General features: G+C 34.1%; 1 protein-coding gene across 1 annotated transcript in view; it reads left to right on the top strand.

Annotated features, from left to right (window-relative positions):
• Window positions 1–6353, top strand: part of PSKH2 (protein serine kinase H2) — a 31927-nt gene extending 25574 nt beyond the window's left edge. The window contains exon 3 of the mRNA XM_012551303.2: window positions 5733–6353. Within this exon, the coding sequence (XP_012406757.1) occupies window positions 5733–6026 (294 nt within the window). The 3' untranslated portion in view covers window positions 6027–6353. The remainder of the gene's footprint in view (window positions 1–5732) is intronic.
• Window positions 6354–22857: the final 16504 nt, after the last annotated feature.

The following is a 22857-nucleotide window of genomic DNA, read 5'->3' as shown; positions in this document are numbered from 1 at the left end:
CTGAAAGGCAGCATGATCTGGCAGCATGAGAAGGCTCTCAGATTTGATTAGCTATGTGACCAAGAGCAAGATATTTAACCTCTTTGAGTCTTGATATTCCTTTAGAGATTTTTTGTTTTGAGAAAGGGTTTACTAGTCCATCTTATTAGGCATATGACCTGAATGTCACCATGCTCAGAATCCTCCCCCCTCCTCAAAAAAAAAAAAAACCCAACAACTCTTAAAATACTTTTTGTTTTTCAAGACTTTTCATTTTTCTTTAGCTGAATGTCAAATATATTTGCATTTGGTATTCAACATTGATTGAATGACAATTAAATGCCAGCTACTATATTTAGTACGGGGATTAGAAAGACAAAAAAAAAAAAAAGAAATAGTTTCTGCCTATAAGACACTATATTCTACTGAAACTTATTTACTAAGTGTCTCAGAAGCTGCAGTGTGCATATTTTATGCTCTTTAGAGAAAGATTTAGCTTATTATCTCATAACCAATTCTAACATCTTTTGCTGTTATTGTTACTTTGGTTCAGATCTCTGATTTCATATATGAGGAATTCCTCATGGGATGGAAATTCCTTATACCTGTGCAGATTCAAAAGTGTTCTACAATTTATAATCTTAGAGAGTTGTCTGGGGGCATCAAATAGTTAAATGGCTCCCCCCCCCCAAAAAAAAAGTTATATGTTCCAGGTACATTGAATCTATATCTGCTCTGTTCACCTTTTCTTATCAGCTACCTCAAGCTACCTTTTAAACTTAGGATACCTGCAATTTAATCTTTATTTAAATAGAATGGAATCCAGATAAAACTATAAGAATTCAGAGCTGAGTTTGGACAAAATTAAAATGCATGCTACTTTGATGTCCAATGGAATGCTTTGTCTAGATTTCAGAATAGTTATTTCATTTTAGACAGTACTTGGATTCTGTGAATTACTTTAAGATAGATATTGCTAATTATCTCTAAAGGAATGGAAAAGTGGCTTCCTGATTTGTTCATATTCTCTTAAAAAAACATAGAATTTTAATGTCATTTTTAAAACTAATTTTTGAAAACTTGTTTTTACATGATGGTAATTTCCAGATATCCCTAACATTATCCTGCCTGAACTTTCCCTGGTAACAAAAATAATTTAAACCAATAGACACAGCTTCAGTATAGGATGGCTTATGCAGTATTCTGTATAGTCCTTCACCTTTCCAAAAGAGAAGTACACCTCTTCTCTCCTGGCCAAGATTGGTCATTACAATTGTGCATGCAGTATTTTGTGTCATTTTAGTGTTCTTCTCATTTACATGATCATAGATCATTGAGTATCTTGCTTTCCTAGTTTCACTCTAACTCAGTTACACTTCAAGTATTCAAGTACTTCTCTAAATTCCTCACATTGCTTATTTCTTATGGGGCAAGAATATTTCACGCCTTATAGCCTTCAATTTGATCAGTTATTTCTTAATCAATGAATGAGTATCCACTTGGATTCCAGGTTTGTTTGCTTGTTTTGGCTTTATTTATTTATTTATTTTGGCCACCACAGAAAGAGCTCCTATTAATCTTTTGCCAAGGAAAGGTATGTATACACACACACACACACACACACACACACACACATACCCAACAATGAAATTGGTTTTTCTCAGTTCATATTCTGAATGTCTATGTCTGTGTAGACATACACTAATGTCTATGTCTATGTAGAATGTCTATGTATGGAATCATATCCTATTTCCACTTTCTCACCCTGATGGAATATTAGTGATAAATTTCGGAAGGAGGCCCTTTGTTTCATCAGGCATTCTAACCTTACATTTAAAATTGAACAAAATTATAAAAAACAGCTACAGTGTCTGAGACAAACTGAAGGAATCTTCGAGTCTTTCATAGGATTTCTTATAGATAGTGGGAGGAGGAGGCTAACTATCCATTTCTCTTAGGTGCTCTGGGTCATTGAATAATATGGATTGTTTGACTATAGGGAACACTGTTTCCTTCCAACTCCCATGTGAATTGCTACTGTTGTATTTATAATGTATTTTAAACACTGTAAACATAACCAGATTAAAGTATCCAAATGTCAGATAGAGCTAGTAGCTGTTACTGAGCCATATCCTATCTCCTCTGCACACTAAATTCCTGTGCCGGTCTGCTGGTTGAAGACAATGAGAACTCTGTATTCAGGAGAATCCCTTCATTGAAATGCAACAATTATTCCCCTCTCTCTCCCTTTCCCTTTCCATAGTTGTGAACATAGAACTGTAATAAACCCATGGAGCAATGCCCTCTCTGGGATCATAGAATTCAGTGGACCCAAAAGTAATTGGGCATAGTAATCACAAAATTAGGTATTTTCCCAATTGTATATATAAGAAAAAATGGGTAGGGCAAAAGCAACAAGAATTAATTAAGAACCTACTATGTGGCAAGCACTATGGTAAATACTTGACAATTATTATCTCATTTGATTCTCACAATAATCCAAGATGTATCTGTGAATTCCCATGTAAATGTATATATTCACATGGGATTAATTAAATGTGTTCATAAGAAGCATTAATAAATATCTCTGGAATTTGCCTACCTTGTCTAAGAGACACTACCAGTCCTGCTTTTAAGGGGAGTAGGAGAAAGACTACATGGTGCTTTTTTCTCCATGTACTAGAATAGAATTACATCTATGTGCTCCCTTAAATATTGCTGGTTTAAGGGCACAATTTTGCTTTTAAAACAAAAAGCTTCTTTTTTGGTTGATCTTATAGAAGGAGACTTATACTTCTTCAGCACATTATTTGAAACTTTTTAATACCTTCCCACCAACACTGCTTATACAAAAGACTGTTGCAAAAAGTGAATAGCAAATAAAACCCATTAACCTAATAAATGGCAAACAAAAATGAAAAAATTTATGCAAATTAGAATATAACAGAATTTATTTTCCTGAAATTACAAAGATCTTTTATCTCTCTCTCTCTTTTTCCTGAGGCAACTGGGGTTAAGTGACTTCCTCAAGTCACCTAGCAAAAAAGTATTAAGTATTTAAAGTAAGATTTGAACTCAAGTCCTCCTGACTTCAGGAGGGTGGTGCTCTATCCTACTACACCATCTAGCTGACCCTGATGAGCTCTTATCTCAAACCAAGAGAAACTCTTCCCAATTTCATGCAAGGGTTCCTAGAGAAGAAAGCTTGAAACCAAGTACATATTGGAAAACCGTCTTCCTTTATATGTCTACAGTTTCCTGAGTCTTTCTTCCTCTTTCTTTACATGTCTAAAATTGGTCCCAAAGAACTGGTTCTATGTGTGATGAGGAAATATCCTTTCAATGAATATTTTTTTCTCTCCAAAGTTCTTGCACTAACTGTGCTCTCCACACAGGCATAAAACATCGTACCAACATTCTCAAATTAATAAGTCTCCTACATATGCAACAGGTGTCCCAGAGTTTCCTGGAAACTTGGATTCCATATAACTAATGTTGTTTTTGCCCCTTCTAAACCTTTAGTATGGTAATTTTTAAGCCTGCTAGTTTCTAAGAAAGAATTCCCCATAAAAACACAGTGTATTATGGAAAGAACACTGACCTTAGAATCATATCACCTGAGCACTTAGCTTCTTTGAACCTCAGTTTCCTCACCTGAGGAAGTTAGACTAGATGATCTCTAAAATTCCTTCTAGCTTTTAATCTCTTACTCTAGGAATTCTCTTTTGTTAAATAGAGAATTAATCAGTAAATAGGATGTACTGCTACATTCTCTTAAAGAGGAGAGGAGCCTTAGGTTTATTCTATGTTAATAGTCATGTATTTTTATGGCAAAAAAGCTTCAGAGTTGGATATACTCTGGCCTTAATAATAATGATATCTGACTTGTATATAAGAATGATTGCATAGTGTAAAGGGCTGAAACTCTCAATATGTGCACTGGAATCAGACAACCGAGCACTTAAGGCTAATTACCGATTGGACAATACCATTTAGCATATGCTTGGAAAATGGCCCTTCTCACTATTCTGTGCTGGCTTGATCTTTTGGTGTATACAGATAATTGTAGGAGGGATTAGGGAGTGGAGTAAGACAAGCCAGGGTCACTTTTGGCAGTAGACAAGGAGAAGGGAGGTCATGAAGAGCTTGTGTCCATCCCCTTCACTTCTACCCCTAAAGACCAAGGACTTTTGCTTATCCTGACTCCGGCTGATTCTAAGGCATCCAGGGTGCTAACTTGGTCTTCACAACACAGCACTTTTAAATCTCTAAGAAATTCTGTGAAGTAGAAGTGCTATATATCTCTTTCCCAGTTTTGCAAATCATAAGTAACTTGTCTATAGTCAAATAGCTATTAAGTACAGAAGGTGGGTTTTTAAAAAATAGCATTCTTCCTCCCCCACTAATATATCAAGAGGATTTTTCAATAGTATTTAATATTTCCAAATAGATGTAAAGAGTTTTCAACATTCATTTATGTAAAACTTTGTGAAGAAGATTCTTAGCATTCATTTTTTTATAAGATTTTGATTTCCATATCTTTTCTTTCTCTTTTCATTTCTTCCCTCCCCTTTTCAAAAATGGTAGGCAGTTTGATATAGTTTATATGTATGTTATCATATAAAACATATCTCCATATTAGTCATAGTTGTGAAAGAAGAAACAGATCAAAAGAAATAAAAACACAAGAAAGAATAAAGTGAAAAAAAAATATGCTTCAATCTGTATCTCAAGTCCATTAATTTTTTATTTGGTTATGCATAGCATTGTCCTTTCTAAGTCCTTTGAACTTGTCCTGGATCATTGTGTTGCTGAGAAGAGCTGAGTCAATCATAGTTGAACATCAATCAATGTTATTGATACTGTGTACCATGTTTTTATGTTTCTGTTCATTTCACTTTGCATCAGTTTATACAAGTCTTTTCAGGTTTTTCTGCAATCTCCTGTTCATCATTTCTTATTACACAATAGTATTCCATTATGTCTGGAATACAATGCCACACTACACAGCTTGTCTAACCATTCCCCAATTAATGTACATCCCCTCAATTTTAAATATTTTGCCATCACAGAAAAGGTTGATATATATATTTCCCCCTGAGGCATTTACAGTTAAGTGACTTGCCCAGAGTAAAACAGCTTGGAAATGTTAAGTGTCTGAGGCTAGATTTGAACTCAAGTCCTCCTGACTTCAGGGATAGTGCTCTATCCATTGCCCCCACCTAGTTCTCCCCTATAAGTATTTTTCTATATGTAAGTCTTTTCCACTTTTTTTATTATCTCTTTGTGATACAGACCTAGTAGTGTATTGCTGGGTCAAAGGATAGACACAGTTTGGTTTTCTTTGGGAGTGGTTCCAAATTGCTCTTCAGAATGCTCAATTTGCAACTCCACTAACAAGGCATTAGTGTCCCAATTTCCCCCACATTTTTTTCAATCTTATCACTTTCCTTTTTTTGTCATATTGGACAACCTGAGAGATGTGATATGGTACCTCAGAATTGTTTTAATTTGCATTTCTCTAATCAAAAATGAATTAGAACACTTCTTCATATACCTATAGATAGTTTTAATTTCTTCAACTGAAAACTGTCCATTCATATCATTTGACCATTTATCACTTGGGAAATGGCTTATAAAGTGGTTTTCCTAACCAAAAACCAGGCTTCCTAATTCTAAATCTAGCCTTCTAAATGTTCCTTCTGAATAGACTAATATCTAAATTCCAATTTTTTTTTCTTTTTCTATTTCAGCCTTGGCCAAATGTTTCCAACTTGGCAAAGGACTTTATAGACAGACTATTAACACTGGATTCCAATCATCGCATGTCAGCTGGGCAGGCTCTGAATCACCCCTGGGTAATGACTATGGCTATAACATCTCCCATGAAGAATCTTCAAAGATCCATCTCCTGGAACTTGATGCTCAGGACATCACCCCATTCTCAGTGTTCTAAATCAACACGGGCCTCTGAGTCTTGTCATTCTAGTGTATCAAAATATAGTTGGGGAAAGAAGCTGGTGAATAAGACTGGTACCCTTGAATGAACAAGAAGTTAGAGATATTTTTTCATGTATTACTTCACATTTTCATCAAATAGACTTACTCTATACTTGGAGCTCATTTGAAGTCTTATAATGAATAGCCATTACATATGCTTAGTATAAATATGACTTATCATGTCTTTTCCCTTATAGTAGAGATATAGATAATAACTAGGACAGCAGCTGACAGAAGAGTTGAAGTGACTAATCCTTACAAAAGGTATCAATAAAACATATTTTAAAAGAAACACACTGTTAATCACTCTTTAAACTTTTCACTTATTCCCCTTCTACTTATTTTTTTCATAGCAAATGCTATGAAAACATTTGTAAGTATGAGTATACACACATATATGTACACATATGTATATGTACTATATGTGTCTTAATAGCATTCATTATGAGGAAAAATATAGATAAATACATATTTACACACACATACACACGAAGGCACCCTAACAAAATGATTATTTTATGTGATCTCCCTTATAGAATTGAGATAATGAGACTGATTATTAGGTAATGAATTTTGCTTTCATCTTCCTTGGATCTGATTTCTTTCGTATCTGAAAAATATTTATTTCCTAAAAGATATTGCTGCAAAAAGATTCACTCTATACAAATTTTAGATTAATTCAAATAAGAGACTATACTCAGATGGATAATCCATCTCATTAATTGGTCTGGTTCTGTGGTTATAGGAATAATAAATAAGAGAGGAGTCAATACAATGTATTCTCTATGTACTTTTTGATCCAGTAACATTTGCTTCCTTGTGGTTACCTGAACAAGGCATCTCTGCTCCGAGCATTTTCTTTTCTTTTTTTTTTTTTTTGTTATTGAGACAATTGGGGTTAAGTGACTTGCTCAGAGTCACACAGACTAGGAAGTATTAAGTGTCTGAGACCAGATTTGAACTGAGGTTCTCCTGACTTCAGGGCTGGTGCTCTATCCACTGCCCCGCCTAGTTGCCCCAAGCTGTGCTATTTGTAAAGAGATTAAGTTTTAAATTATTATTATTATTATTTTTAAAACTTTTATTTTTGTGAGACAATTGGGGTTTGGTGACTTGCCAGAGTCATATAAGTAGGAAAAGTGTCTGAGGTTGGATTTGAACTCAGGTCTTTCTGACTTCAGGACTGGTGCTCTATCTACTGCCCCTAAGTTTTAAATTATTGTAGAGTTTTAATTATTAGTAAAGAGTTTGAATTTCAGCTTACTTGTAAAGACACTAAATTTAATAGTCATTCAAGAGAGGTTATTTAACACTGATAATTTGAGAGAAATTGTGGGAAGACAGAAAGGAATAAAAAAAAAATAGTTATCTTAAAAAAAAACTTGACCGAATATTCTCTATGCCCTGTCTTCATTCTGACATACTATTATTCTCTGTAAATCTATAGGATGAAACATCCTAACAGGTTCAACACTGGATGGAAAAAAGTCAGTAGTTGTAGCAGTAGAATATAGTAGAGAATAAAATATAGAGAACAGGTTTGGCCCATAATGTCCTGCTGCAAAATCAAGGGAATGGCAAGAGATGAGAGAAATGGAGAGGAGAGAGCAGTGGAGAGGAATAGAAAAGAGAAAAAAATATTTTCCACATTTAGAGTGGAAATGGATAAATACCCAGAATCTTTATTTCTGTCCCATACTGTTTTCGTGAGACAGATATTTGGAATATGATAGTCTATTTAATCATAATAATAACTTTCTGGTAATAAAAGCAGAGATAAATAATGTCAGAAGAAACCTAGATAGCATCTCTAGAGGTTATGACACTATGAGAAAGAAAGTAGGGCAAAAGAGTTATTTTAATCACTATTGCTAATTTAAGATAGGACTTGCATATTAAAAAAGCTTTAAGGGGGCAGCTAGGAAGCATGGTGAATAGAATACCAGCCCTGGAGTCTAGTTCAAATCAGGCCTCGGATCTTTACTACTTGTGTGACTCCGAGTAAGTCATTTAACCCTCATTGCCTCAAAAACTATTAATAAGAAGTGAATAATAGATTAAGAAGACAATGAAGATGGTATTTACATTTTTTGGGTCTAGGCTTACTATTTTAAAAAAAAATGATGGACTCTTTGCCAGTCATGTACATTCACTTACAAAGAGTAGGAAGAAGATATTTGCCTGTGAAGGATTATGGATCTAAGAGGGGTTTAATTGGAAATGGAGAAAATTCCACACTTACTAGTCCAGATACCACAAGGAGTAGTAGGTATGACATGGAAGAATAATATCAGTTAATAGGCACAGTAATTTATTCATATCTAGGAAAAGAGGAAATAATATAGTAATAGCCCCAGGTGTCTATACTATACAAACAATCTGATTGAAAAATAGAACTGGAAAACTTAACAGAAGGAAGAATAAGATTGATAGAAATGTAGTAATGGAGATTAAACAATACTTTTCCCCCCTTTCTTTTAAAAATAAATCTTATTTAAGCCTTTTGCTTTTATATAACTATCATTTCTGTCTAGACTTCTATTTTCCTAGGAATTGAACCTTGGGAAGAGGTCTTTGTTACCTTATCAGAAAGGAAATCAGTTAAGCAAAAACAATAGGCACATTGACTGTGTTTGACAATGTGTGCTCCATTCTGCTTCTGTAGTCCCCTATATCTCTCTGCTAAAAGAAGAAAGGCATAATTCACAATTTGTTCTTTGGAACCAAGATTGGTCATTGCAGTTATTTGGAGTTTAGTTCAAAGGATATAGTTGGTTCAAAAAAGAAGTACGTATCAATAGGGCATATTACTGCAGAGAAATCTGTGAACCAGATGGAGAAAGCATAATAGAAAGCATTTGGTTAAAGATTAATGGAAGAAGAAACAGAAGCAATATTGTGGTGGGAGTACACTAGACTGCCCAGCTGGAAGGAGACAATGGATGACTAATTCTGGAAGCAGATCACACAAGATCTGTGTGGCAGTAGATCCTATGAGCAGAACATAGAGTCATGCTGTTGTTATAATGGGGAATTTCAACCACCTCAACATCTGCTCAAACTATTTCTTTACAAAAAGCAGAAAGGTCTGCTAAATTTTAACTAGTTTTAGAGGCAATATTGTTTTTTAGAAGGAAGAGAGGGCATGAAGATAATCACCATTCTGGTATTTAATCTAAATGATAAAGAGACACTGATGTGTATGAGGAAGGGAATAGATGTAAATCAAAAAGAGCTGCTGTATTCGATCACATGGCCATGGGGAAAAAAAAATCTGTGCTTGTGATAACAATGATTTAATAGGTTGTTGGGGACTGATTTTCGAAATATATTAAAAAGTGGAAGATTCTAAAGGAAAGAGAAACATACAGATGATATTATTGCAACAACAACAACAAAGCAACTATCATTCCCTATGACTATTTTTTCATCAATATAAAATTTTTATAAAATGGCCTAGGTATACATCATGGGCACTGTTTATGAAAATATGTAAGGGGGAAAGTTCTTTAAAAATAAAGACTATCAGCACACCCTTTGATCCAGCAGTGTTATTACTGGGCTTATATCCCCACGAGATATTAAAGAAGGGAAAGGGACCTGTATGTGCAAGAATGTTTGTGGCAGCCCTTTTTGTAGTAGCCGGAAACTGGAAACTAAATGGATGCCCATCAATTGGAGAATGGCTGAATAAATTGTGGTATATGAATGTTATGAATATTATTGTTCTATAAGAAATAGTCAGCAGGATGAATATAGAGAGGCTTGGAGAGACTTACATGAACTGATGCTGAGTGAACCAGATACACTTCAGCAACAATACTATATTTTGATCAATTCTGATGGATGTGGCCCTCTTCAGCAACGAGAGGATCCAAATCAGTTCCAATTGATCTGTAATGAACAGAACCAGTTACACCCAGAGAAAGAACACTGGGAAATGAGTATGAACCACAACATAGCATTTACGTTCTTTCTGTTATTGTTTGCTTGCATTTTTGTTTTTTCTTCTCAGGTTATTTTTACCTTCTTTTTAAATCCGATCTTTCTTGTTCAGCAAGATAACTGTATAAATATGTATACATATATTGCATTTAACATATACTTTAACATATTTAACATGTATGGGACTACCTGCCATCTAGGGGAGGGGCTGGAGGGAAGGAGGGGAAAAGTTGAAACAAGTTTTTGCAAGGGTCAGTGATGAAAAATTACCCATGCATATGTTTTGTATATAAAAAGCTATAATAAAAAATGTAAAAAAAATAAAGACTATCAGTTTAAAAATTAACAATAAATAACAAAAAGAAATGCATGCACAAAATATGAAGGGATAAGAAAATCTTTTGCACATAATTTCTCACAAAGAAAACCTTTTGTGCATGATTTCTTCAGTCATTCAAATGACAGAAAGAATAAAAACTCCTATTTTGTTGGGGCATTTGACTTGATAGAACAAAATGTACTTTGAAAGCTTCTGCCTCATTAGGAGTCTCCTAAAAATTTGTTAGGATCACAAAAATTCCTTCATAGATGCAATCATAAATCGACAATATCAATTCAGGAATAGAAAAGGGAAAAGATATGTTCACTAGAGAGGTTTCCCAGATTCGTGGAAGATACTCTATATGCTATTCAAACGAAAACTCTTATCCAGATAGGTGGTGAGGTTTTCCAGAAAGCCATTTCTACAGATGATATTGTGGTTATTTCATCAAAATCTGAAATACTGTATAGTATATAGGAAAATAATATGTTTTTTTAAAATGCATTTATTTATTTAAAAGAAATATAAAAGAGAAAAAAAACAAAAATAAAAAAATTGTCATGTGCACAGAACATGAGAGGACTCAAAATATGAAACAATAAATTTCCATTTCAAGAAAGCATGTATAATAAATACTACACATTGTCTTTAGAACTGTCCATATTAGCTTTCTTGTAAGTTTTCTTTTGTCTTCTGCTGTGCACTCTTTGCTTTATTCTTTTTTTTCTTCTTTCTTTCCCTCTCTCCCTCCTCCTCCTCCTTCCTCCAAGAAGGCTACAGTTAAATATGAATATATTTACATTTATATGTATATAATATGCATATACACATACATATATGTATAAATATCTATAATCACACACATCTATATACATATACATTCATATATATATATATATATATATATATATATATGTAAGGTTGTACTATATAGCAACTAAGTAAAGTTGTACTAAAATTTGTCCTCTGCTTCTCTGAAGGTGGATAACATCTTTCTTAGGTCCAAGTCTCCGTATTTTTCTAAATTCATCAACTCATCATTTCATACACCATAGCAATGATCCAACCTTATATTATCTAATGGTTTTAAATAGTCTAAAACAGTATTGATTAATGTGTCTGACATATAGTGAAGTTTCCTTATTTTTTCTTTTTTGATTTAACTTAGTCTGAGTTTGATGATTACTACTCTGCTTTTGATCTGATGAATCCTATTCCTGATCATTATTATTATTTTTGTGTGTATCTCTTGTTTCCTATCCCTGATGGCTTTTCTTCTTTACTTCTACTTTGCTATTGCTTAATTTTAACCTCCCTCCAATGATTCCTCCCTTATATGCTCCACCTTCACCCTTTTCTTTCATTCTTTCCCTCCCTCTTTGTCCCATTCCTTTGAAGTTGGCAATATTTGTTATGAAGAAAATAAAAATTATATAGAAGGCCTGTCCATGGAAGAACTTCATTTCCTACAATGCTTTAAACCTAGAGACATTTGCCCATTTAGGAAAATGTCCTGGTGTATATTTTTCAGAAGCCTAAGCATGGGATGTATTATGGTGACATCATCCAGGGTATACTTTGGTTGGGTGAAGAGTCTCCTAAGAGAGAACATATAGATAATAGGAATGGTAACATTGATGGGAGTGAAGGGCTATGTGGCAAGAATCATGAGCGAACTGAGTGTGGTGGTGCTGAAGTTCTACATCCTCTCCAGATTCCAAAGGTGACTAAGGGACTATGAGGGCTAATGACTATGTGGGCACATACATCTGATAATGTTCCTGTTTTCTGCTAACATGGCTTCTTTGCTACCCATACTTTCTCTATCCTCTAGCACACCTTATTTTCTACCTGAAAGAACTTTCTTATCTCATCAGAATTTGTTCTTCCTCATAACACTACCATGTTGCAGGCTCATTCATAACCTTCTGAAAAATATAGTCCAGAAATATTACACTGATAACTGAAGAACTCTTATACACAAGCATAGTGTGTAATGTTCTTTCATAGATATACAATGAGCCACTAGATTCTACCCATCAGAGAAAACAAAATAAGTTTAAGAATCCCAATACGTCTTAAAAGTCTTCTTTGGGTTTATTCTTGTTCTGTTCTGACCATCCCCCAAATTTCTAACAGAATATTCTGGTCCTTTGATCAAAGATATGACAAAGGAACAAGGAGAAATATGGAATAACATTGCTGCAATGATAATTAACTTTATGAAAAGAAGGCAGCAAACTAAAGGAAAAATACTTAAAGGTTATGGTGACATATTGGGCTAGAGGAAAACCTTATTTAAGAAAAAACAACTGTCAAGGCTGAGAAGAGCAAAAATAAACAAACCAGAAGATTAAGATGATGATAAAAAAATAGTTCCTAGTTTTTTTCTTTAAGCAATTAACCCATCCTATAAAATTCACTCCTTTTGAAGAGATTTAATTTTAAACTTTACAGAATTTTTTAAAAAATTAGTTAATATACTATGTACTGTGTCTTTAGCCCAGTCCTGAAGTCATATTTCCACTAGCTTCTAACTTTGCCTGATTCTGTAGGGGAGCCATAAATTGCTAAAGAAAATGTAAAACAGGTTCTGTTGGTGCAACAGCCCAGATGAATTATCTATAGTAAGACAATTCATTCTCATCAGTTGTCTTCCCAGTAGCACACAAAATAATGTTCTACTAATCTATATGTATGTGTTTGTGTGTGTGTGTGTGTGTGTGTGTGTGTATACATAAAAGGCAGAATCATTTTGTTCTTTCATACCTCTGAAAGGCATAACTTTAGAGTCATTTTTTTGTAGTTAATTGATAAAAAGTTGTGGTGTGCCTGTCCTGCATTCTTGTTATATAATAATAGTTACATAGATACAATTTTCTTCTATTACCAGAAATTAAAAAAAAAAAATCCTGTCTACCTATGACTAAACTTTCACATGGTGAAATATCCTAATTAGTTAAGGCAGTTACTAAATGAAAAATAAAGAAATAAATTTGTTGTGTGGAATTATTTGAGTGAAGAGAAATTTTGTACTTGAAGAATCAAGGGAAAAGTAAATTCTAATCTTTCTTTGAGAACTCTACTTTCATAACTATTGCCATGTAATTAGAAATTGATTTTGAAATGTTCATGTTTTAGAAGAGTTTAAAATGTAAGACTGTCTTATTAATCCTTTATTATAAGACTTCCTGAAGACAGTAAGAGCTCCTGACAAGAGTAAGTAACCTTTATGAAAAATTTTGAGATTCTATAAGATGATGTAAATAAAGATTTGATCCAATTAACTTGGTCCTCTAAACACATTTATAATGCAAGGTATATTCAAAATGAGAATTTTGAATTAACAAACAAGGTTTATACCACAGTCCTGATGTTTGCTCTTTTACAAATTAGTTTATGAAAAATATGTTTCAGCTTTTCAATAGAGATAGAATGTGTCTATCAGCAGTATAATTTAATCAAGTATGATTTCTCCACTTCCAAATCAACTACCTGTGCAGTCATTAAAACTAGTCACTTGTATATTTATCTCCTTAGCAATTTGGGGGACAATTTGACTGTTGTTTGGTTTTGAATCTGTGGTCATTTTAGGTGTTTATATTTTAAATTAGAAGATATTTAAGTGTATATATTTGAGGGATAGATTACTAAGTAACTATAGTTTTCAGATTTTTAATTATAGTTTATATTTGTTTATAATTTAAGGAGGAATATAATATACATTATAACTTTTACTTAGTATTTAAAGTTTTGCAAAACGCTTTATATATATTACCTCATTTGATCTTTAACCCACCAAAATAGATGGTATTATTAACTTCATTTGACAGATGAGGAAATTGAAGTTGAAGATTGTAAGGGGATTTTTAAGGGGGTCATGCTCATAGTGAGATAGTGCTGTGGATAGAGTTCTGGGCTTAAAGTCAGAAAGACTTCTACTAGGTTCAAATATGACCTTAGACACTTACTAGCTCTGTGTTCCTGGGCAAATCATTTAAACCTGCTTGCTATTTCCCCTTCATTTTACAGCTGAGGAAAATGAGCCAAACTACTCTAGGATCTTTGCCAAGACAAGCCTAAATGGAGCCCAAAGAGTTGGATACAACTGAAAAATGACTGAACATACACAGTACTAATTATTCTTAAAGGCAGATTTGAACAGAGATCTTCCTGACCTTTATTCCCTACCTAGATGTACTTCTCTGCACTATTCCATTACTCTATTAGGATAAAATCCTGGTACTAGTATCTCATCAATACTCTATGACCCTGGTCCCTTTTTGATTGGAGGATGGAGAGTATCTCCTTTAAGGGGAGTATCTACCTCTCAATATCTGAAAAGAACAATTAGGAATGTGTGGGATGGGTGCGAGACCCCTTTACTCATTAACTAACCAGAGACATCTTCAGGTACAAAGAGAGCACTTCTTGAATCCCTGCAGGGAGAGGTTCAGACACACCCGGAGGCATCTCTGCTCCCAACATATACCTGACCTGACAAACCTATCCAGTCACAAAACTATCCAATTTCCTATCTAAATACCTACTGGATAATTTGAGGTTCTCCTTGATTTTATATACTGCCTGATAGACATTCTCAGAGTAATACAAAGGTGCTTTCACTGCCAGCCTGATATTTTTGCCAACCATCCTACTTGTCACCATACTATCCCAAATGATTAGACTGCCATTTATCCTGCCAATGGGTAACTTCTTACCTTCCTGGAGGAACTACTTAGCTCTGAAACACCTAATATTCCACCTCAGTCATCCCTTGTTAGCACCATGTGTATTCTTCATTACTTCATTCTCCTGTTTTCTAGTTCTGTAACTGGAAATATGACCAATTTAATAAAAAGGACATGGCAGTTAATTTCTCCAAGGCTTCATTCACAATCCCTGCAAAATCTCTCCAAAATCCCTCTCCTCAATACACTGTCTTACCTTTAAAAATATATGTCCCACACTAAGACATTGTTGGTGGAATTGTGAATACATTCAACCATTCTGGAGAGCAATTTGGAACTATGCTCAAAAAGTTATCAAATTGTGTATACCCTTTGACCTAGCAGTGCTACTACTGGATTTTAAAGAAGGGAATTTTAAAGAGATTTTAAAGAAGGGAAAGGGACCCACATGTGCAAGAATGTTTGTGGTAGGTCTCTTTGTAGTGGCCAGAAACTGGAAACTCAGTGGATGCCCATCAGTTGGAGAATGGCTGAATAAATTGTGGTATATGAATGTTATGGAATATTATTGTTCGGTAAGAAATGACCAGCAGGATGATTTCAGAAAGGCCTGGAATGATTTATATGAACTGATGCTGAGTGAAATGAGCAGGACTGTAAGATCATTATATTCTTCAACAATACTATATGATGATCAATTCTGATGGACGTGGCTCTCTTCAACAGTGAGAGGAACCAAATCAGTTCCAATAGTAATTGGAATAGTAATAGTAATTCAATAATGAACTGAACCAGCTATACCCAGCGAAAGAACTCTGGGAGATGACTATGAACCACTACATAGAATTCCCAATCCCTCTATTTTTGTCTGCCTGCATTTTTTATTTCCTTCACAGACTAATTGTATACTATTTCAGAGTCCAATTCTTTTTGTACAGCAAAATAATGGTTTGGACATGTATACTTATTTTGTATTTAATTTATACTTTAACATATTTATTGTTCAACCTGCCATCTAGGGAAGAGGGTGGGGGGAAGGAGGGTAAAAATTGGAACAAAAGGTTTGGCAATTGTCAATGCTGTAAAATTACCCATGCATATAACTTATAAATAAAAAGCTATTAAAAAAAAAAAGAATATATGTCCCGGAGGACAGGAATTGTTTTGATTTTTTATTTGTTTCCCCTTAACACAGTGCTTTGCCCAAAGTACTTAAGAAGCACATTTAAAATCATGCCCATGTACATGATAATGGCAGTAGTTTCTGTCTTTCTACCCCACTTCCCATCCCCATCCCCAGATTGTTTCTCTTGCTTCCTTGATTATAGGATACTTGTTTGTCACTAATTCTTAATCATATATAGATTTGTTAAGATGAACTTTACATCCTAGGGTACTGAAACTGCAATTGTGACTTCTAAGCTACTAGCAATGATTTTTGAAAGATCATGTTGACAAAGAGGCTATGAATAAGAAGAAAGTCTCTATACACACCAAAATATTTGTAGCAGTACTATTTATGAGTGCTTCTCATAAAAATTAGAAACAAAGAGATACACTTTGGAGATTAGTGAGACAAACTGTGGTACCTGAATATAATAGAACATTACTGTCTCTGTTATAAGAAATGGTATTTGAAAAAATACAGAGGCATGAAATGACTGATTTCAACTCATCCAGGGTGAAGTAAGTAGAACCAAGAAGACAGAATACATGACTATAATAATTTATGTAGAACCACTCCAAAAAAAAAATGTCAAAAATGAATGTTGCAAAATTACAGAGAGAGAGAGAGAGAGAGAGAGAGAGAGAGAGAGAGAGAGAGAGAGAGAGAGAGAGAGAGAGAAACAAGTCTGGCTCAAAAATAGATATAAGAAGATGTCTCCATTCTACTCTCCTTTGTACAGGTGAAATGGGAAGAGAATAAGAGAAAAGAAAACAGCATTTATTTAACTTCTGCTGTGTACCAGGTATTATGCTGACAGCTTTACAAATATTGGCTCATTTTTTTTATTACAACAACTCTGATAGGTAGGTACTATTATTATTTCCATTCTGCATTTGAAGGATCTGAGGCAGGCAGGAGTTAAGTGATTTGTCCAGAGTCACACAGCTAGTAAATATATCTGAGGCTACATTGAACTCAGGCCTTCTTAATTCCAAGTCCAGTGCTCCATTAACTGTCGACAAGTGTGATACATTCATTGGACATATTTTTCAGATTATTGATATAGTGATCATTTTTTCTGATCTATTTTCTCTTATATTTTTTATATTTCATATTTTTGGGGAAGGGGAAAAGACACTGAGAGAAATTATGATGAGCTAAAAAAAAAAAAAAGACATCAATAAAAGAGCCATAATTCTCATGAGTAGAGAAGGGATGTGGCAGCAGGGTGATACAGTAGGTAGAGTGCCAGGCCTAGAATCAAGAAGATTCTTTTTCCTAAGTTCAAATGTGACTTCTTAGCAATGTGACCCTGGGCAAATCATTTATCCCTGTTTGCCTCAATTTCCTTCTCTGGAAAAGGATCTGGAAAAGGAAATGCAAAGCCATTCCACTATCTTGACCAAAAAACCCAAAAGGGGGTCACAAAAAAGTCTCAAAACTCAACAGGGAAAGAATTAGTCCCATCGTGTGCTGCCATAATCAGACTACATTGATTCCTGGAATGTTCTCCCATTTCTTGAAAAGATATCTTGCATATTCTTTAACGTCTAGCTCAAATGTTTATCTATAAAGTTTCTTTCTCTTCAACCTTTTGTGGTACAGATACTTCTCTTTTATGTATTTACCATGAATTGTTTTATAAAACCTATTTTAAAACATACCTTTGAAATGCAAATCTGGAATTGACTATATGAGAAGTATCAGTATTTGGTCTTATTTCTTTCCGAGATTGGTATTCACTTTCCACCACCTCAGACTCCAGATTTTCATTTAAACTGTCAGTGACTTTTGAATGAGAGCTTTTTGACCTTTACATATTAGACATTGTCATTTATTATCTTGGTTTCTGAAGGAAAAAAAAAAGAATTTAGGATTTTTCTGTATTTTACCAGGATTTGTCCTATTCTACCCTCCTGTGGTGGAATATAGGTAATGCAGCTTTGTGAACTTTAAACATTGAGATGTTCTTTTGATTCCTTTATTTGAGCTTGACTGTATAGGGTGTGTGTGTGTGTGTGTGTGTGTGTGTGTGTGTGTGTGTGTTGAGAGGTAGGGGCATAGGGTAGTAGTGACTGCAAGTGTATGTACACCGGGAGTTATTTTAAAATCTTGATAGTTTTCCATTTTGTCTTTCCTTCCTTTTAATGTTTGCTCCTTTTATATTCCTTTCTCCTCACTTTTTTTTTTCCTGAGAAAAATTAATTTTTCATTTAGTCCTACTTTATCTCTATTTAGGCATTATTCTTTATAAATATCTGTCCTTTCAGTGACTTTTTATCTTAATTTTTTCCAAATCTATTCTTCTGTTTCATTCACCATTCACCATGGCCACCTGATGCCCTATTACTGATGTTAATTTGTGAAATGGAGTTTAAAACAACTTTGCTTAAAACTAAGATGAAGGTTCTTGGATTCAATCGCAGGAATGCTCTAGCTGACTGGAAAAGCAAAACCTATAATTTTTTATATCCTGCATTCTGTTTGAACTGATGTTTCTTTATATAGTTAATAGTCTGTGCTATCTATCAACTCTATTTTGTTAAAGCGAATGTTTCTTCATTGTATTTAGTTTCCTGTCCTCCCATGTATTCCAGTCTTGTGTAGCCAGTCAGAATAGAGTGTGCTTCCTTATTCTTTATAAAAGAAGCCCTATTAGAAAAATATAATTGAGGGGCAGCTATGTGGCACAGTGGATAGAGCACCAGCTCTGAAGTCAGGAGAATCTGAGTTCAAATTTGACTTCATACAATTAACACTTCTTAGCTCTGTGACCCTGGGAAAGTCATTTAACCCCAATTGCCTCAGCAAAAAAAAAAAAAAAAGGAAAAAAAGAAAATACAGTTGAGTTTGTACTCAGAATCTCTCTCTCTCTCTCTCTCTTTATTACATTTTCTATCTACTATACCTTCCATTGAACAAGCAACAAGACTCTCATACATAACTATATAGTCCAACAAGACAAAATCTAATGTTGGTCATGACTGAAAAGATATATCTTTCTACATTTTAAGTCTGTCACTTCTGTCAGGAGGTAAGTGGTATAATTCACTTCATTCTTTTGTTATGGCTTATCGTAGCACTGAGTACAGTTTTAGAGTCTTTCAAAATTGTTTTTTGCTATAGTGTCATTATTAATGTATATGTTGTTTTAGTTCTATTCATTTTGCTCTGTATCAGTTTCCTTTCCAGTTTCCTCTAAAATTGTCATCATTTTAATGGTACAATAATACTCCATTGCATTCATATATCATACTTTCTTCAGTCATTCAGCCTTTAGTTTCCTTTTTTTTTGACTACCAAGAGTTGCTATAATGTTTTTGTATCTATATGTTCTTTTTCTTTCTTTCTTTTTTTTTTTTTTTTTAAAGTTTCTTTGGGGGTTAAAAGGGTATGGACAATTTAGCAACTTTCATTTTCCAGAAGTGCAAATGGACCAATTCACAGTTCCCTACAGTAGTGTTTCTCTTTTTCCATAGTTGTTTTAATATGGATTATTTTCTTCTTTATGATAGCTTATATTCCTTTCTGTTCTTATCCTTTAGCCATTTACCAACTGGGGACTAGCTCTTAGTATTATAAATTTGAATCAGTTTTTTACATATGTTGGATGTGAGACCTTTAATAGAGGAAACTGCTATAAAGTTTCCCCCTCCAGTAATATATTTTCTTTGTATTTTAACTACTTTCAATTTTTGTGCAAAATCTTTTGAATTATATACGATCAAAATTGTCCATTTCATTTTATGAGATTTCCTCTATTCCTTATTTAGTTATGAATTTTCCTATACATAGATCTGAAAAGTAATTTCTTCTGTCAATTCTTTTATTTGTTAATGTGATCTTGGTATTTACATCATGCATCTCGTTCATCTTGGTTTATGGTGTGAAATGTTCTAAAATCAATTTATGCTAGACTACTGTTTTTCCTGCCTTTTTTTTTTTTTTTTAAACAGTGATTTCTCTGGGTAAGTGATAATCTTTGAGTCTGTCAAACACTGTCAAATTGATCTCTATGTCGAATACATAATTTGTTCAATGGATTGACCTCTCTTTTTAAAACCAGTACCAAATTATTTCACTAGGGCAGCTAGCTGGCACAATGAATGGAATGTTGCATCCAGAGACAAGAAGACATGAATTTAAACCTGGCTTCAGACACTCACTAGCTATGTGACCCTGAGCAAATCACTTAACCCTGTTTGCCTCAGTTTCCTTATCTATAAAATGAGTTGGAGAAGGAAATGGTAAACTTTTTTATCTTAATGACTAGTTTCTTTAACAACAACAACTCCCAATTTGTAAGAATTTATGTTCCTACTCCCCAACCTGTCAGAACTGGACTGATGGTCCCTGCCTGGAAATTCCTGCTCTCAGTGTTCTGACTCCACCTCTGCCTCTGTCTACCTTGGTAGCTTAGAGCCATGTGTATATATATTTCACAGCAACCTCACATTGGCTGCTGCATTCTTTGAGACAAAAGATTGATTCAGCCCTGGATTCTTTTGGTCTCACTAAATCTCTCCATGTCAGAAATCTAAATAAAATATTGAAAACTCTCTAATTTCTATCTTGCCTCAGTTTCTCCAGCATTACATTTGGAGGCTCCCCAATGAGATAGCAGAAATGAGAGCAGGATTAGAGGTTAGAGACCTTCAGGTAATTGTGCAGTCTATGTTTGTGTATTTCGTGTTCTGTATTTTGTGACTTGTTTGTTTTGTTGGTTAAAGAGCTCTACTGAAGTTTTAAAAAAAATTTCTGGTGCTTTTTAATTTCTTAATCTGTTGTACTAATTTGTAAGTAAAAGGAACAGGATTTTTTTAAACTGGCAGAAAAGTTTTTCCTGAGAAGCAATTTTCAAAGCCTGCAAGTAGGATTAAAGGAAAAGGTTAAAAAAATCTTACCCGATTCAAATTGAAACTTGGCCTGGGCTGGGCAGGGCAGCTGCCTGGAGGACAAAGGAGTTTATGCTAATTGCTTTGAAACTCAGCCAGGAGGTTTTGAAGAGCTGGTTTAAACTTAAGTGAAAAAAAAAAAAAGTATCCTTTTGGGCGTTTTAAAATGGTACTTTAATTCTGAAATTGTGGGAAATGATTTTACTATTGCCTGTGCATGCTAGAATTGTTTGTCTTGAGTATAAGATCTTAAGAATTTGTTTGAATATTGAAACATTTGATACTGAAGAGAAAAAAAAAACTTATTTTTAAAGCTGTATTAGATTTGGTTCATTTTAACAATGGCTTGTTAAAGCAAAGTTTTGATAACTGGCCTTAAAGGAGTCACGCCTCTAATTAGGTAAAGTATGTTACCCTCTGAAACACTGGGTAATTTGTAAACATTAAAAGTTTTGAAAGGAAAGTAAAGGAGAATGAAGGTGACTTAAGAAGGATTGATTTGTTGGAGCAATTGAAGGGTTGAATAGATTTTAGGAAGTAAGAGAGAAGGGGAAAAAACTATCGGGAAGGTATTTGGGAGGAGAGACAGTATTTAGAAGGAAATTTTGCATGTAACAAAGGGAAAGAGAAGTTAGGTGGGGGAAGGAGAAATAGGAGGGAATCTTTTGTCTTCAAAGGTGAAGATTCAACTTATCTTCCCTTCCTCCACTGCCTTCTGCTGCTTTGGCAACTGAGCATTTAGTTAGAGGGGTTGTTTGGGCATTTGTTTAAGGTATGTCAGAGAAGGTCGGGAAACTTGCCATTGGGAAAAAGTAAATAAATTGGCTGGCTCAATCCTAAGAAGGATTTCTGTGTGAGACAAATTGAGTGGGGAACAGGAGAGGATCTTTTGTCTTCAGGGATTTAGCTCACCTTCCCTTCCATCCCCTCACTACCCATGGCTTCCTCTTTGGAGGTGGAGGTGGAGGTGGAGGTGGAGAGGGGGAAGGGGCTGCCAAGTAGAATCCCCTTCCCCCCACTAAATGTGTTCCAGTCGATTTCTGCAGAGGCTTGGCTCTGGGCTGCAGAAAGCAAATTGTCATTTAAAGAGAAAGGCCTACTTTTAAGTTAATTGACTAAATACTTGTTTCTTTAGATACATAATGCTTTTCTTATTTAAGGAATATGGTCATAAATGTGATCTATAATTTGGTAGGATTATTTCTAAAAGTTTAATTGATATTTTAAAGAACTTCTTGGATTCTTTTATGTGAAATTAGGATATTCTGTTTAAGTTTTAATTGATTTTATGCTGAGGTTATGCCCATTATTTAAAGGGCCTCTAAAAAGAATAGCTTTTCTTTTTCTTTTGTCCTTTGGAAAATGTTTTTGTTATGGACAGTATGCAATTTGAGATTTTTCTATGTATGGGGTATTTTAAAGCAAAATGATTTGTATAATGTTTAACTTATGAAACATCTACTTAGATATGTAAAAATATTGTGTGAAATTACTGGAACAAATTTCTTACTGTTATCAATATAAACTATTTTTGAGATTTGGGATTTATCTGAAGCTTTGGTTAAGTGAATTTGTGTTAGTGGAGGTAAAATTTCTTGGGCTTATAGTTAATATTATTTGGAAGTTTTAAAGCTCCACCCTCTGACAATTAACTGGAATAAGACTGAGTTAAGACTAGTTTATCCTGTATGTGCTAAAGGATCAGTTTTGACTGCTTATATTATGTTATAGTCATGTCCCTGCATTTTTTTCCTCATGTGACTGTTCAGAACAATAGTCAATAAGAGCTATTAATGCAATTCAATACCTTGCTGTTTCTAATGTGGTTATATGTAATAATTATATTCTAAATACTTA

This window comes from Sarcophilus harrisii, chromosome 1 (assembly GCF_902635505.1).
Source record: "Sarcophilus harrisii chromosome 1, mSarHar1.11, whole genome shotgun sequence".
NCBI lineage: Eukaryota > Metazoa > Chordata > Mammalia > Dasyuromorphia > Dasyuridae > Sarcophilus > Sarcophilus harrisii.
The sequence above is the reverse complement of the archived record's forward strand: the minus strand, read 5'-3'. Positions and strand labels throughout refer to the sequence as shown.